The following is a 17,430-nucleotide window of genomic DNA, read 5'->3' as shown; positions in this document are numbered from 1 at the left end:
CTGTCTCTGTCCCCATTCATTCCCGCAGGTTCGGTCTCCTTCCCCATCCCATCCCTGTGGGCTCTGTCCTCATCTGCAGAAGCCTCAAACACTTATGACTTTATATTTAAATTTTTTTATTGAAGTATAAAAAGGAACAATATGCTGTGCAACTGTTGTTTATAAATCACAAAAACAAATACCGAGTAACTATAATAACAGAACCACCACCACCTCCCTCTATCCTTTCAACCCCAACAAGAGCTGACATCTACTACCCCAAGGAATCCTAATCCACCCTATTAAAAAGTCCAGGAGTACAAAATACAACCCGCTCTGTATGCCCTATCGGGCGGAGAAATATGCCTTATAAAGCACTGTTATCATTTTTTAACTGTGGATGAATAAGTCATCAGCAATCTCAGGATTCAGTCTAGCTCTCCTGGTCTTCCACAGCCCTTCCTACAACAGAAGATTCTTAGAAGATATGCTGGTAGCAGGAATTTACAGGATCCCCCATGCAAATCTTGCCAATTGTGGCCAGCATGTTTGCTTGTTTTTCCAAAAAAAAAATCAAAATATCGTTGTCTGTATCACTCAAACATAAATAATGGTCCAGTTCATTAACAGGCTTCAAAGTAGAGAATGACATAGGGACAAAGTTCATCCCTCTCTCCACGGGCTCTGTCCCCATCCCTGCCCAGTCTGTCCCTGTGAGCTCTGTCCCCATCCCTGTGGTTATCGCAGGTCCCCGTCCCCGTGTCACTCTCTACAAGAAGGTAAAACAAGTTAACAAAAACTTTTTTTTTTTTTTTTTTTGAGTTAAGAATGTAAAAAAAGGCGGTTCTTGTAATTACCAATGCAGAACAAAAATACAACAAAACAGATTTTGGGTAAACAAAGCATTTCTAAATTCACCATTGTGTGGTGTACCATGGACACAGAAGACTAACAATAATGGGCTAATTAGTCACCTTTATAATTTTACCCCACCATGTGAACAAAACAGGTTGAGAAGGCATCATGACTCTGTCCAAACACTGCCCCAGAACAGGTCATGCCAAAGTATGTGTCTTCTTCACACCATATGTACTTACATGCATAACCACAGTGCAATTTTATAAAAGCCGTTTTATGCACAAAATAAATTTATTAGAGTTATTCCATTAATACTTTCCAAATTTCTAACAGCTTGAAGTCTCTAATATCAATTTAAGGACATGACGTGGCTAGAATATGAATTTTCTAATTATCTCCCTTCATCTGTAAGGCAGAAGAATATGAAAATGGCCAGGCGGGTACTCACATTTTGCCAATGAATTTGAACAAGTTTCTGGTGTGCACTGTAGTTACAGCTCTCTACTTTACACTGCAAAAGAGGAAACAAAATAAGAGGATATTATTACCTGCTCACACAGATGTTCTTTAGTCACTTTACAGGCAAAGAAAGGCACCTTAAGTTGTGCTGAAAATAGTTATAATGCCCCATTCCAGAAGGCTGAAATTTCATGCAGGGGTGCTGTTTACTGAACTCAGCTATTGAAAATGTCAGCTCCGTAAGAAGCTATTTCTTTTTCAAATTGAGCACTTGTAAGGTGTTTTTTTTCACTACACACTGCCAAGCACAGGCCTCTGCCCCTTCTTAAATTCCTGGCAGGATCAGATGGTTGCCTTGGGCAGAAGCTTTTGGGGTGCAGCAAAGAGCAGTTGCAGTCAAGACAAAACAACAGATCCTAGCAGCCCCCTAACTCAAAGAACAGCATATACTTTAACCTGATTTTTTTATGCAATGCTTGAGTGATGATCATGATTGTTGAGTTTAACTATCAAAGTCTTGGTGGGGGGAGGGGCTGAAAGTTAATTAAGATGGCGTGTAAGACTGAAAGTTCGCTTATGGTGCTCACACATTCTGATTCCTGGCAAAGGCTCCTGCTGCTTTCTGTCCTCAATCCCACCCATCTTCCTCTCTCAACCTCCCATCCCAACCACTGCCGATATCTCCGACAGTCAGCCCTGTGGCATTCTGGAGATGTTTACCAAGACCCATATGGAATAAAATTCAGTACTTTGGAATTTGGGGACATCCAACTTCAACAGGCAGCCATCAATATGTCTGCAGGCTGAAGTGCGCCAAAAGTATCTAAACATACGACCATGAAAATTAAAAAGTGGTTCAATTTTAGGTGCTTCCTGAGCCCCTATTTCAAGAGAAAGAAAGGTCAATCAAGCAAACACAATACAACAAATCGTAGTTTTTAAATAACCCTTGTGCAAATGACTTGTAAAGATGCCTGTTCTCTTAATAAGCCCAGCGAAGAACTGAATACCGGATGTCCCACTCTTTCCCTGATGTAAAAAAGCACAGGGAAACTCCTAAAACTAGAAAATCATCCTTTATTGCCGTAATTTTTCAGAAATGCTTGTGGCTTTCTTTTCATGAAAGAGGAGAGAGTCCATAGTCAAGGGACAATTGTATACAAAGAAAAGCATATATCAAAATAAGGAGCAGCTGCAGGATTCCCCTGGGATGTATCATGATTTTTTTGCCATTGATTGGCAAGAATGTACCGTGGATCTAACCACAAATGTATATAAGTACATAAGTGTTGCCATACTGGGACAAACCGAAGATCCATCAAACCCAGCATCTTGTTTCCAACAGTGGCCAATCCAGGTTACAAGTACCTGGCAAGATCCCAAAACAGTACATTTTATGCTGCTTATCTTAGAAATAAGCAGTGGATTTTCCCCAAGTCCATTTTAAAAATGGGTTATGGATTTTTCTTTTAAGACGCTAGCAAATCCTTTTTTTAAACCCCGTTAAGCTAACTGCTATTACCACATTCTCTGGCAACGAATTCCAGAGTTTACTTATATTGAGTGAAGAAATATTTTCTCCGATTTGTTTTAAATTTACTACTTTGCAGCTTCTTTGCGTGACCCCCTAGTCCTAATATTTTTGGAAAGAGTAAACCAGCGATTTACGACTACCCATTCCACTTCACTCATTACTTTTATAGACCTCTATCATATCTTCCCTCAGCTATCTTTTCTCCAAGCTAAAGAGCCCTAGCTGCTTTAGCTTTTCCTCATAGGGAAGTCGTCCCATCCACTTTATTATTTTTGTCACCCTTCTCTGTACCTTTTCTAATTTCACTATATCTTTTTTGAGATGCAGTGACCAGAATTGCACACAGTATTCGAGGTGTGGTCACACCATGGAGCGAAACAAAGGCATTATAACAACCTCATTTTTGTTTTTGGAGCGAAACAAAGGCATTATAGCATCCTCATTTTTGTTTTTCATTCCTTTCCTAATAATGCCTAACATTCTATCTGCTTTCTTAGCTGCCGCTACACACTGAGCAGAGGGTCTCAATTTATCACCACAATGACACTTACATCCCTTTCTTGGTCAGAGACTCCTAATTTGGAACCTTGCATCATATAACTATAGTTTGGGTTCCTCTTTCCCACATGCATCGCTTTGCACTTGCTCACATTAAACGTCATCTGTCATTTAGATGCCCAGTCTCCCAATCTCGTAAGGTCATCTTGCAATTTTTCACAATCCTCTTGCGATTTAACAACTTTGAATAACTTTGTGTCATCAGCAAATTGAATTACCTCACTAGTTACTCCCATCTCTAGATCATGTGCCAAAGAAATATATTTGTTCTCATTTCAAAGTTCTGTGGAATTTAATCCTCATGCTATCTAAATTACTAATTTTCCCAGCCAGACTGGAACTCTTACCTTCACGTGCTGCTGGATATGCTCATCATACTTGGGCTGGTTTTTAAAGCCCCGGTCGCAGGTGTCACAGTAATGTGTATAAACTGGCTCTTTTCTTCCTTTGTTCTGTGACATTAAAAACAAAAAACAAAGGATATGTTTTCTTAGCATCCAAAAACTTCTCTACTAGGAGTAACTATCTTGGACGACATGAAGGGAAGAGATTTAGATTTAGCACAGAGAATTATATTCATGTACAGTAAGTATTTCCCAGTTCCCAGAGGGCTTACAAATCTAAGGGGGTAATTCTATAAATTTGGCACCGTTAGGTGCCTTGATGCCATTATAGAACTAATGCTCTGTATATGGCATCTTTGCACCAAGATTCTATTACAGAATACTAGCATAGGTCAGTATCGACACATACATTTAGGCACACCCACTTACGCCAGGTCTATGGCTGTTGTTAAGTTGATGCACCTAAATGAGTCTTGCAATGCACACAATTTATAGTATTCTAAAAGGCAGGGGTGCATACACTGGTCCTCGAGGTTCACAATCCAGTCAGGTTTTCAGGATTTCCACAATGAATATGAAAGAGATTTGCCTACAATGTACATGAAAATAGATCTCCTACATATTCATTGTGGAAAATCCAACTGGGTTGCGAACCTCGAGGACCAACATTTAGCACTTCTGCAATAAGATGTGTACGTAAGTAGAAAACATGTCCATGTCCCACCCATGCACCACCCACAAGTATATTCAACTTTCAGTTATGCATCACAGCACTTATGCACTCCCTTATAGAACTTATAAACTTGTGTGCTCAAGTGCCAACTAAGGCGTGCATAACTGCAGGCACCAGTTATAGAACTGCCATAAGCACAAAAAAGTGTTGCCATACTGAGACAGACCAAAGGTCCATCAAGACCAGTATCCTGTTTCCAACAATGGCAAATCCAGGTCACAAGTACCTGGCAAGATCCCAGAACAGTAAAATATATTTTATGATGCTTATCCTAGAAATATGCAGTGGATTTTCATCAAGTTTATCTTAATAATGGCTTATGGACTTTTCTTTTAGGAAATTATCCAAACCTTTTTTAAACTCTGCTAAGCTAACTGCTTTTACCACATTCTCTAGCAATGAATTCCAGAGTTTAATTACATGCTGAATGAAGAAATATTTTCTCTGAATTGTTTTTACTACTTAGTAGCTTCATTGCATGCCCCTAGTCCTAATATTTTTGGAAAGAGTAAACAAGCGATTCATGTCTACCTGTTCCACTCCACTCAGTATTTTATAGACCTCTACCATATCTCCCCTCAGCAGTCTCTTCTCAAGCTGGAGCCCTAGCCTTTTTAATCTTTCTTCATAGGGAAGTCATCCCATCCCCTTTATCATTTTCGTTGACCTTCTCTATACCTTTCCCAATTTCGCTATATCTTTTTTGAGGCAAAGGAGAGCTAAGTAACTTACCCAAATCACAAACAGCAGCAGTGAAATTTGAAATGAGCAGCAGACTGAGAACCAGGGAAGTCCAAATCATTAGGCTACTCCTCCACTCCAGAGTGATAAAGTGTCAGAGAAAATTAACAGTGCGCTGAGATGTATAAGGTGTATCAAACAGCAGGGAAAGGGGGTTAACATTGTCCTTATAGAGGTCACTGATGCAAGAAATGACAAATGTTATTTGAATCTAGGCAACAGCCCAAAAGGAGGCAGTGGGCAAGAGCTCTCTCAGCCTTCTTTGTCATTATCCCCAGGGTTGAAGGCTTGGAAGGAGAAGCCCATGGGGATGTTTAGAAAGCTCTCCAAGCTGCTGACTATTTCCTTTTTAAGGGTCTCCTGCAGCTACTGTAGACCTGTTTTACTGAAACCGTTTTCTCATTCTGTGCCCATGTATGGATGAAAAATAAAACAAAATACAAACCCCTCATTAAAACCAGGCCCTTACTGCATTGTTATAACCCTTTTTTTTTCCGCTTTTTTTCACTCCCCTTACCCGGTCCTCACCCATTCTGCCAACCTGTCTGCAGAAGTTTCTCGCTTTATTGCACCACCTCACTGATGCTCCTGAAGCCACTGCCTCTTTGGCGTTTCTCCTGCCCCATGCTTTTGACACACACTACTGCCCATCACCACTGCTTAAGGTCCTGTACCTGTATGGCTCTTGTTGAATTTAAGCTGCATGGTACAGACTGAAGAAGCAACCTAATGGTTAGTGCAACAGCCTGAGAACCAGAGGAACTGGTTCAATTCCCACTGCAGCTCCTTGTGACTCTGGGTAAGTCACTTAACCCTCCATTGCCCCAGTACCTGTATATATTATGTAAACCGCTTTGAATGTAACTACAGAATGGTGTCATATCAAATCCCATTCCCTTACCAGAATTCCAGTGATGATCTTGCAATTTCAAGTCTTACAAGACCACCATAGAAAGTCAAGTACCGTGCTGATCAAACTCAAATCAGCTGTTTGGTAGTGGCACACGAGGGACATTTTAGAGACAGCAAATCGCACAGGAAGCATTTCAAACTGCACTATCCTTATGACACAGGAAGGTTGTCAATATTCAAACAATTATTCAGACTCTCTCAAGAAGAACACTTTTAGAGAGCATCTAACTAAAATGTTCTTTATACCATCACTAGTATGCCTTCACTTTTAAGAGAACAGTGAAATGAGATCCCAGTAGATTGTACAGCCAGTACATACTCAGTTTTGATTCCAAATGTTCAACAGTTCTGCATAACTCCGTGCCAGGGACATGCTTACAGAAAGGGTAGTAATGCAAGCAAATGAAACAGCCCTTTAATAAGAAAAAGGCCGACATTTCCCATAGGCCTTTGCCTACATAAACCACACCAAATAGTCCACTGTCGAACCTACAAAATCTATTGGAATAAGAATATATTCTTGTACAACAAAAGTTTGAATTCTTTCTTACTGTATTTTCAAATTGTAGCCAACAAGCACCATTAAAGTTGCTTTGCTACTGTGTTGTGATTTAAAGACCTCATGATCACATGAGAAAATGTAAATTCCAGGCAAATGAGAAAGAGATTTTGTTCTTACCACTGACAAATTTGAATACAAACAGTTCTCTTCTATATAATCTTTTTCACAGAAAAAGAGAAACAAAAATAATATGATAAAGGAGCGATTTCAATTTGAATACAAGCAGTTCCCTCTTCTATATAATCTTTTGCATAGAAAGAAACAAAAATAATATGATAAAGGAGTGATTTGAGTACTGCAGTGGCTCAATTCTACCTTTGGCTTCTTGGTTCCACCTCGATTGCTATTTGATGACCTGCGTCCAGCTGTTACTTTGTCTGATCTTTCTGCATTGGAATGGCTCAATCCAACTAGGATTAAAAAAAAAAAAAAGGCACAAGCACAATTACATATCGACCTTGGAGCAGTAAAAAGCAACTAGAAAAGCAGAGTATATTAAGTGTTGCAAAAGAATTACAAAACATAGCCATACTAAAAGTGGCTTGATTTTCCACACTATACTCCAGTTCTAAATGTCACAATACTGTAGCAATATGACATTTCTTGAAAACAAAAAACTGCATTTGTGACATTACTGTTCGTATGTGTGTACATCCACTACAGGAGAGCCCTGCTATAGCATAACCTCCAAAATTCAGGACATTAACATACTATAGGTACTGACTGACTTAAGGCTATTCATGATCTTGCCAAACGCCATTTCTGGCTTTCTTTTAAAGACAGAACTATGAAAACAGATGAGGCCAAATGCATCTTTTACAGCTCCATTACATGTGGTTTACTGACCATCAATGTAAATGAGTATCATTGGAATGTAAATCATCTCCCATATCCTGAAGGGTTTTATAAGTATTTTATAAATAATGTACATAAATAGCTCTGCCATACTCACCCAAAATCTGCTTCAGAATATGCCTACTCCAGCATCACATACAAGGTAATTTTATAAAAGGGATTTTATATACATATATCAAACTACTTCCAAATGTGAAATAAAAATCAAATAAGCTCTCAAAAATTAAAAGGGGATCAGTTTCATTATATGATAAATGTGAAAACTTATTCAGTTGCTAGAAGGATCATTTTAAAAGATGTTTATATGCAGACATGGCTTACTATAAAATTGAAACAAAAACAACTACAAAAGTGGAGAAACTGGATGCGCTACAAGAGGAAGCACAGAAACAGAGGAGTAGCGTGATTAACAGGAAGCTTCCAAAGAAACGAAAAATAAGGAATAAAAACGTTCCTTAATAGTAGAAGATCAGACTCAACACGGCACCATGTTTCGGCGAGAAACACCTGACTCAGGAGTCTGTATACGGTAAACGCCAGTAGGATCTGCTGAACCGAATCAAGCTTTTAAAAAGATTAATGATTGGTGGATATGCAGGATATATTGGTAGAAAACACAAGCAAAACTGAAAGGAGAGCTTTATTCAGTTCAGCTCCACTTACTGGCGTTTACCATATACAGGCTCCTGATGCAGGCGTTTCTCATCGAATCACGGTGCCATGTCGAGTGTTATCTTCTACTATTAAAGAACAATTTTATTACTTATTTTTTGTCTCCTTGGTTACTATAACATTGCCCGAGTAATTTGCGAGTACAATGATGCATGTGATGTCACTTTGCATAAACTTACCTCTGATCTGCAGAAGCATTCCTAAGGGCGTTGGTAAGATGAGGTTTGTACTTACGCATATACTTTTCTACTTTAAAAAGTATGCTCATAAGTTCTCTTTAAAATAAAATCTGTGCATACTAAACAGGTGTAAAGCATACATGCAACTTCTGGTGGGATAGCTTCCATTGGGAATGTACATACTGTCCTTTTGAAATCTGGTGCAACCTATGGGAATACTTGCGGCACAAGATAGGGAGGATAATTCTGTAACAGTCCACCTATCACCCTAATAGTAAACTCTATATTGATTATAACTGTATGACAATAGCTATCAGAAAGTTACATTCAATTGACATCATCTTCCATCCCAACCACTGATGGCATTTCTGCGGGTACAACGGATAGTTAAGCATCCTCAGGACTAAGCAAATTGCATCCAGAGAGAGGTAATCCTTGTTGAGTTTAGAGCCACCAAACCTTCTCAGAGGTTAGGTCTTATGTTACCAACTACATGTCACCGGCATTATTACCCACAGTTCAGGCAACAAGCTAGAGTTCGAGGGAAGCGTTATTTTCGTTATAGTAAAGATCATTAAGAACCACAAAGCTATGACCGGAGACCGAGCTGTGCCTACAACAACCCTCACTCAATCTTATTACCTGTTGCCGGCTGGGGTTGGAAGGCTCTGTGCCAGCCATTCCAAGACGAGGGAGAGCCACAACCGCCGCCAAAAGGTCCGGATGACAGCGCCGCCGAGAGCCAGGAATTCGCATGGACCTGGGGTGACCCAGTAAATACCGGAGGCCTTAACAGTGGGCATCGTATGGAGAAGACAGGAGGCGGTAAGCGTCCAGCCGGCTCCATAAACGAAATTAGAGTCACACTACACTCTTCTTCTCAACCTCGACCCAACCACATGTGAAAGCAAACAGCGGCGCCCACCATTGGCGTCATTTCCGGAAAGTGTGTAGCACGCAAAGTGGCATTTCCTTTCCGAACACTGAGTTTCCAATGGTCGTGTGCGCTTACTGTACCTCCTTGCGCTTACTTATGGTTTGGGTTTTTTTTAAGCTGGGCGTGTGTTATACGAAAAACACAATAGTCTCTGCGCCGGAAAAAAGGGGGAGGGGTGGGTTTGAGTTAAGAAGGTTAGGTAGATGTATTTTGGTTTCCGCTGTCGGGCTGTGAACCTTGGTCTGCACAGAATCTCGCGATTAGCTTCCACCGAGTTTAAAGGATGTCCTCCCGAGAGGTGATGGGTCCTGCCCTGCCTCCTGGCTTTGGGAGTGCAGCTCGGGAAGAGCCCGAGAGCTCGCTGCCTGACGGTGAGGCTCAGTACTGCTCTTTCTAAATCAGAGTGCCGTTTTATAACAGAGCGTAGGTTAAGAGGTCTTTATAAATTACCAGCGTAAGTGGTAGAAATCGCACCCAGAATTAGGTGCAGACCTATAGCATCAGCTGGACAGCAGGTGTAAATTGTGTTTGAAGTTTGCGAATACACGTGTAGGTTAATGTATTTTATAATCAACATACTTGCAAACTTCACCTGTAGGTGACCCAGGCTACGTCGCCAGTTACACCTGTTGATAAGAGTATGCACTTTAGTGCTATCACATGTACCAATTCCTGGTGTTCTATGATCCATTTTATACACATATATTGCTAGACACACAAACTTTTATTAAAAAAACAAACAAACATATCCCGTCTGTCTACAATTCTAGGTGGCATGCAATTTAAAAAAATGTATGATCAAATATATACCTTGTGAAAGCAAATTGGTAACAGTTGGAGGTCAAAGTGATGATAACTCAGTCTAGTCAAAAATTAATACTTTTGCTCATAGAACTGTTAAAGGAGACACTTGGTGGAAAACTGTATGTATAGCTTAAATAAACAAAGCCTCACACTCCCTGATGATAGAGATTTTTTAACAAACCTCAATAGGGCTTCAATCATAGGCTTCTGTCTGGTTGAAAAAACATTGGTGAAAAACAACTCCCCAATTATAGCAAAAACATTTTTTAAGGGAAGAAAAAACACCAGTGGAAAAAAAAAACAGCCCAGACATACAATAAAGATCAGTATCCAACGTGTCAGTTAATTCAGTTCCATTGCAGTTACTTTTATCAATAGTTCCTTAAAGAAAAGCCTGAACTGGACAAAAAAATGCAAAAAAAAAACCCCCCACAAAAAACCCACTTAACTTTCCTTTCAATACCTAACGCAAGTTCAGTGTTGGAGAAGAATCTTCAAAGTGTCCCATATCTTCAAGGCTTAAATCCAAACCCCGACAAAGGGCACTTGTTTCGCTAGAGCTGCGTCAGGAGGAGGAAACTTGTGATTTGTAACTCTCAGCAATAGGATACTTTGGTGCTAATTTTCAAAGCTCTTAGACTTGCAAAGTTACATAGAGGTATATTTTCGAAGCACTTAGACTTACAAAGTTAAATATTAATCTATGGAACTTTGTAAGTCTAAGTGCTTTGAAAATGAGCCCCTGTAACCTATGGAATTTTGTAAGTCTAAATGCTTTGAAAATGAGACCCGTGGAGGGGCATAATCGAAAGGGACACCCAAGTTTTGCTGAGGACGTCCTCGCAAAACGTCCGGTGGAGGGGCGGGGAAACCCGTATTCTAGAAACAAGATGTCCATCTTTCGTTTCAATAATACGGTCTGGGACGCCCAAATCTTGACATTTAGGTCGTCCCTAGACTTGGTCGTTTCTGATTTTCGGCGATAATGGAAACCAAGGACGCCCATCTCAGAAACGACCAAATGCAAGCCCTTTGGTCGTGGGAGGAGCCAGCATTCGTAGTGCACTGGTCCCCCTGACATGCCAGGACACCAACCAGACACCCTAGGGGGCACTGCAGTGGACTTCATAAATTGCTTCCCGGTACATAGCTCCCTTACCTTGTGTGTTGAGCCCCCCCAAAACCCACTCCCCACAACTGTACACCACTACCATAGCCCTTACGGATGAAGGGGGCACCTAGATGTGGGTACAGTGGGTTTGTGGTGGGTTTTGGAGGGCTCACATTTACCACCACAAGTGTAACAGGTGGGGGGGGTGGGCCTGGGTCCGCCTGCCTGAAGTGCACTGCACCCACTAAAACTGCTCCAAGAACCTGCATACTACTGTGATGGACCTGAGTATGACATTTGAGGCTGGCACAAAATATATTTAAAGAGTTTTTTTGAGGGTGGGAGGGGGTTAGTGACCACAGGGGGAGTAAGGGGAGGTGATCCCCGATTCTCTCCGGTGGTCATCTGGTCAGTTCGGGCACCTTTTTGAGGCTTGGTCATAAGAAAAACAGGACCGGGTAAAGTCGTCCAAGTGCTCGTCAGGGACACCGTTTTTTTCCCATTATGGGTTGAGGACGTCCATGTGTTAGGCACACCCAAGTCCCGCCTTCGCTATGCCTCTGATATGCCCCCATGAACTTTGGCCGTCCCCGCGACGGAAAGCAGTTGGGGACGCCCAAAATTGGCTTTCGATTATACCGATTTGGGCGACCCTGTGAGAAGGATGCCCATCTTCTGATTTGTGTCGAAAGATGGGCGTCGTCCTCTTTCGAAAATGAGCCTGATAGTAACTTTGTAAGTCTATGTACTTTGAAAATCAGCCTTATAATGTTATCTTCTGCTTTCTTGACTTACCACATATAATATATAATTTATTTATTTGTTGCATTTGTATCCCACATTTTCCCACCTCTTTGCAGGCTCAATGTGGCTTACAATACATCATGAATATTGAGAATACATGAGAAAGTATACATTTAGTAATAGCAGAAGGATTTTGGGTAACATGATAATGATAGAACATGGTATTTTAACAAGCAAACATAGTAAGAGATATTTAAGAAATATATAAGAATTATAAAGAAAATGTACAATTAGTAATAGTAGAAGATCTTGGGTAACATGATAATGAAAAACATGATAGTAGTTTGGCAAGCAAATATTGTAAGGGCAATTTTGGCTGTGTGTACAGGAATTCATATTTGTTGATCATTGTTGTATGCCTTGTTGAAGAGATGGGTCTTCAGTCTTAATATAAACAGATTTTTGGGCCAAGAAAGGCCTAAAAATGGAGATCTTGGTATAGATTTGAATCTCTCTTTTCACCTGCCCCCACCACCAAAATTTCTTTCTAGTTGATTTAGAAGCTTATTTTCAAAGCACATAGAATTACAGAGTTCCATAGGTTGCTATTGAACTTTGTAAGTCTAAGTGATTTTGAAAATATGCCTTTATGTAACTTTACATAGACTTACAAAGCTACATAGGTTATTATGTAACTTTGTAAGTCTATATGCTTTGAAAATGAGCACCTTAAGATACTAAGGGCCCTGTTTACTAAGGTGCGCTGTCATTTATTGCGCACGCTAACCGTGTAGCTGCCCATAGGAATATTATAGGCATCTACACGCATGGGCTAAAAACGCTAATGTGCCTCTACCGCAGCTTAGTAAACAGGGCCCTCTGAAAACCATGATGAATTTCTGGATGTCTTGACCTTTTTAGTGGTAAATGGAGCAATTTTGTCTAGTATGGCTTTCACCTTGGTGTCGCAGTGGGATTTGATCGAACCATGTGTAGGAGATGTGGCAGTGAGGGAATCTGTTAGCTCTGATCAGAAAGTGGCCTCGTTGATTTTTCCTCTGATGGAGATGAGTTTGGATGACTTGTGACTGGTTAAGCTTGACATACAGATATCAATGGTGAAATCCAGTTGGAAATGGTCAGACCGTGGCATTGACTTGTATTTGAATGAACTAATCAAGCTGTTAGAATAGGACGTCTTGAAGTCTAACATATGTCCTTTTTCATGAGTTGCACCCTCGGAGAATGTAGTTAGTTCGCAACCTTTCAGGAATGATTTGAAGTTGTGGACATTGGTGTCTGCATCATTTTCCAAGTGTAGATTTAAGTCTCCCAGGAAGATAATCCTTGAGAATTGTGGCATGGTAGAGGAAGTAATCTCTACAACTAGTGGTTCTGCCTTGGACTAATAGATAAATGAAGAGCAGGGTGATTTGATTGGCTTCTTTTGAATCATCACAGAATTTGCATATCATGTATTCCAGTTCAGGGAAAACCCCAGAACAAACTAAAGACACGTGGAAAAAACTCTTAAAGATAAGAACAAGTCCGCTTCCTTTTTTACCCTGTCTTGGAGAATGAATACCATAACCGGGTGGGGCAGTATCGGACTGTCAACTTCTGTGAGCCGTGTTTCTGAGATAAACATAAAGCCCAGATCTGAAGATTCTAGCAGATCCCTGAGTAAGAGAGCCTTGTTCTGCACAGATCTAGCGTTGATATAGATAGCTGGGACAAGAGTGAGCTGAGACTTGTGTTCCAAAGGGGAGAGTTGTTTGGTTAATTGCAAAAGGTAGCAAGTTTTTTTAGGCCATCAAATGTTAGCCATTTCTTTCTGCTCTGTAATCATAGTAGTATTCTGACGGTACATATTGGCATTGTCTATAGCAGGTATCTGACATTACAATTAGGGTGTTTCTTAGTACAGGGTTTTCTAGACTATGGTGATAGGATTAGGCACTAAGTTATCTGGTAGGCTGCTGCCCAATGTGCTCAAGAGGTCTAAGCAAATCCATTTGAGCCACTTCATGGTGATAGCTTTTTGAGGTAGTTTAACCCTTAAGTGTCCAATGTTCCTGTAATAAGCCATATGGGAACTGATTGATGGGAACATTGGACACTAACGGGTTAAGTCACTCGGGTTTAGCTCTATCTGTTTTAATTGTGCACTGTTAAAGATTTCAGAACCGAGTTCTTCTTGAACGTAAAAGCTACCGATGGTGAGGAGCGGTCATAGTGTCTCAAGAACTCATAAGGTGGGGAGGTGTGGATGTGCCGGTGTGGCAGACTTCAAAATGACACTATGACTCACTGTAATTAGGTAGGGTTCCTCATTTAAGCTGCCATTCTTCCAAAGTCAGTCATGCAGCAGTAGGGAGAGTTTATATTGGACAAGAAGCCACAGGGTAAATCTCATGTTATAGAGTTGTTGATTTCCTTTGTTTCCTATTTGAAGTATGGTTGTAAGTACAGAGCTGAATAGGTCAAGTATTTGGAGAGATTTGACCTTAAGCATTCCTTGGGTTCCTCTCTTTTGTCAGTCGTGCAGCTTTGAAAGGACAGTTTATGGTGAACGCTGGGCCACAGTGTGGCTCTCATGGTTACAAATCCAGATAGTTCTCTTATTCACTCAGGAAAAATGTCAGGAAGTATTATTTCAAGCAGAGGGTGGTAGATACTTGGAATGCCCTCCCATGGGAGATGGTAGAGATGAAAAAGGTAACAGAATTCAAAAATGTGTGGGATAAACACAAAGGAATCCTGTTCAGAAGGAATGGATCCACAGAAGCTTAATGGAGATTGGGTAGCAACATCAGTAATTGGGAAGCAAAGCTAGTACTGGGCAGAATTCTACGGTCTCTGCCAAGTTGTATTGGTGGTTTCAGTTAGCAGTTTCTGATCCTGTTGATAGCACGGTGAGCATAAATAGTGGCACAGATGGAGGAAGGAGGGACCACCAGTGTGCACGTGAGATTTCGACTTTAATATCTAGAACAAGTGTGAATTATGAGGCTCATTTTCAAAGCACTTAGCCTCCCAAAGTTCCATAGAAACCTATGGAACTTAGCCTCCCAAAGTGCTTTGAAAATATGCCTCTATAGCATCTATGTACTGCAGCTTAGCTAAGCAAGGTCTTAGCTGAGGTCTTAGCAGACTGGAAGGACCATGCGGGTCTTTATCTGCTATCATTTACTGTGTTAAAATCTGTACCATAGAATAGCTTAAATTCTTGATGGGGAAAACCTTGTTGTTTTTGTATTTTTGACATTGCAACAAAAATAAAATAAAAGAATGGAATAAAGTTGTCATCAAAGATGTAACTTCTGGTTCAGTGAAATGCAATACTGTTGTTCCTTTTAGAAATGTGCATATTGGGCAATCTTTTTATCATCGTTTACTATGTACTTTTCCAACAAGAGAGCTCAAAGCAAATTAATAGCAAGTTCAGTTATAACAGCATTTGTAAATGCTTGTGATATAGGCAAATAAGTGGAGCTGTACCAAATACCATATTTTACTATGCGCCGAATATGAATAATGGGCATACGAATATTTGGTACAGCCCTACAAATAAGATAATATGTCAGATAGATAGAAACGTAAGACATTTGGTAAGAGTTAGGGTGCAAACAGGGTAATATTTGGGAGGTAATAGGTAAAGGCTTCAGAAGGGAACATGGAATTTGGTTCTTGTGCCTATTACAGTGGGCTTAAGGTGATAATGGGTAAATTATAAGTTAATTTTTAGGTAGCTGAGAATTCTGTTTTCTATTAGTTATTCAGTAAGGTACAATCAAGCTCATTTTCAAAGCACTTAGCCTCCCAAAGTTCCATAGAAACCTATGGAACTTAGCCTTCCAAAGTGCTTTGAAAATATGCCTCAATGTATTTCTATGTTCCTAGGAGCAGTAATCATTAAGGTAATGATCAGTTAAGGTTTTGTTGAGTAATGTTTGTGACAACAGGATAAGGTATGAGGTACTTTTCTGCATTTCTTCTTGGTTAGAGATTGAGAAAGATCACAGGAGCATAGCAGTTGAACAGACTGTGGTAGTTTCTGCCACTTATCCATCATTCTATTAGGTGCTGGAATGTGCATTCTTAGGAGGCAGACTGTATTTCAGTTTCTGGACCAAAGGTTGCCTCAACAAGCCACAGTTTGAATAGTTTTCTGAGAGTTTGGAGGATGGGTACAAGTCTAATGTTAAGTGGTGGGGAATTCACAGGCTTGGAACTGAACCTGAGAACATTTGATCTGTATGATCTGCTTCCATTTATGAAGACCGTAGACCACCCTGACTTTAGTTGGATGGATCCGATTTGAGTCTATATTACCATTTTCTAGACATGACAAAAGCAGGAGCATCCTTTGTTGGAACATTAGACATGTGGAGAGTATTTTTTTGTTTTTTGTTTGTTATTTAAATTTTATTGTGCATAAAACCCCCAGATTCAATATAGGGTGCCCAAAGTTGGGCAAGGATCCCAGATACATATGCAAGCTAATCAGTTAATGGTTAATCAATCAGTTAATAATTCGTGTTAATTGGTAGTCATTTGGGTTTATGCGTGGATCTGCCATGTGCCCTATTCTATAAAATGTGCGCCTAAATTTTATAGTGTGCAACCCAAAAGGGGACATGGGCGGGTCAGAGATGTTCCCAGAAATTAGGTGTGATGTCATTTACACGGCCAACTGCCATTAGTTGCGCCCCAGTATTTAAACAAGGTTTCAGTGGCATACTTGTGGTGCCTAAGGTTAGTAGTCCCTTTGCGTGGATCTTCCCAGCGCCTAACTTCAGATGCCATTTACAGAATTCTACCCAAAATGCTTCTTTACATGGATAAAAGACATCTTATAAAACTAGGTTACATCTAAAAGTACATACAGTACAAAGCTGGTGCATACTTCTTTGAAAGTTATTATTGGCCCTTTCCTGAGTGTAGTGAAATGTTTTTGGGCTGTTGAAGAAAATGATTTATAAGTCTCTCCTGAGCTAGATTAGGCAAGACTTGACGTACTGGGAGGGCTAAATCCTTTGAATGCACTTGTATTCTGCACTTGTATTCATCAGTATATATTGCTCAAAACAATGAATGTTGGAAGGGGAAGGACAGTGGAATGCTATATTCAATAAAACAGGGAGCTAAGCAATGACTTAGGCTTCAGTCCCACTTAGAACACACTGAGGGGCATTTTTGATAAGACGTCTAAATCCGACTTTGGACATCTTGCGAAAAACATCCAAAATCCGAATAGGAGAGAAGGTCATTTTCGAAAGAGAAAAATGTCTATCTTTTGTTTTCGAAAATACGTTTCCGAACAACGTTTTGTGATTTGGACGTTTTGTTTTTTGGTCCATTTTCGAAAAAAAAAAAAACATCAATGTGCGAAACGCACAAAATAAAGCCATTGGGATGTAGGAGGAGCCAGTATTTTTAGTAGAC

General features: G+C 40.3%; 2 protein-coding genes across 2 annotated transcripts in view; one reads left to right on the top strand and one right to left on the bottom strand.

Annotated features, from left to right (window-relative positions):
- Positions 1 to 9,255, bottom strand: part of NUFIP1 (nuclear FMR1 interacting protein 1) — a 93,069-nt gene extending 83,814 nt beyond the window's left edge. The window contains exons 1-4 of the mRNA XM_030200523.1: positions 9,029 to 9,255; positions 6,996 to 7,090; positions 3,736 to 3,840; positions 1,286 to 1,348 (exon numbers count right to left, since the gene is read on the bottom strand). Coding sequence (XP_030056383.1) covers positions 1,286 to 1,348; positions 3,736 to 3,840; positions 6,996 to 7,090; positions 9,029 to 9,233 — 468 coding nt within the window. The 5' untranslated portion in view covers positions 9,234 to 9,255. The remainder of the gene's footprint in view (positions 1 to 1,285; positions 1,349 to 3,735; positions 3,841 to 6,995; positions 7,091 to 9,028) is intronic.
- A 334-nt stretch (positions 9,256 to 9,589) lies between these two features.
- The window catches only part of GPALPP1 (GPALPP motifs containing 1), an 87,751-nt gene continuing 79,910 nt past the window's right edge, over positions 9,590 to 17,430 (top strand). Inside the window, exon 1 of the mRNA XM_030200524.1 lies at positions 9,590 to 9,694. Coding sequence (XP_030056384.1) covers positions 9,607 to 9,694 — 88 coding nt within the window. The 5' untranslated portion in view covers positions 9,590 to 9,606. The remainder of the gene's footprint in view (positions 9,695 to 17,430) is intronic.

This window comes from Microcaecilia unicolor, chromosome 4, assembly GCF_901765095.1.
Source record: "Microcaecilia unicolor chromosome 4, aMicUni1.1, whole genome shotgun sequence".
Lineage (NCBI taxonomy): Eukaryota > Metazoa > Chordata > Amphibia > Gymnophiona > Siphonopidae > Microcaecilia > Microcaecilia unicolor.
This window is presented reverse-complemented; position numbering and strand designations above follow the sequence as displayed.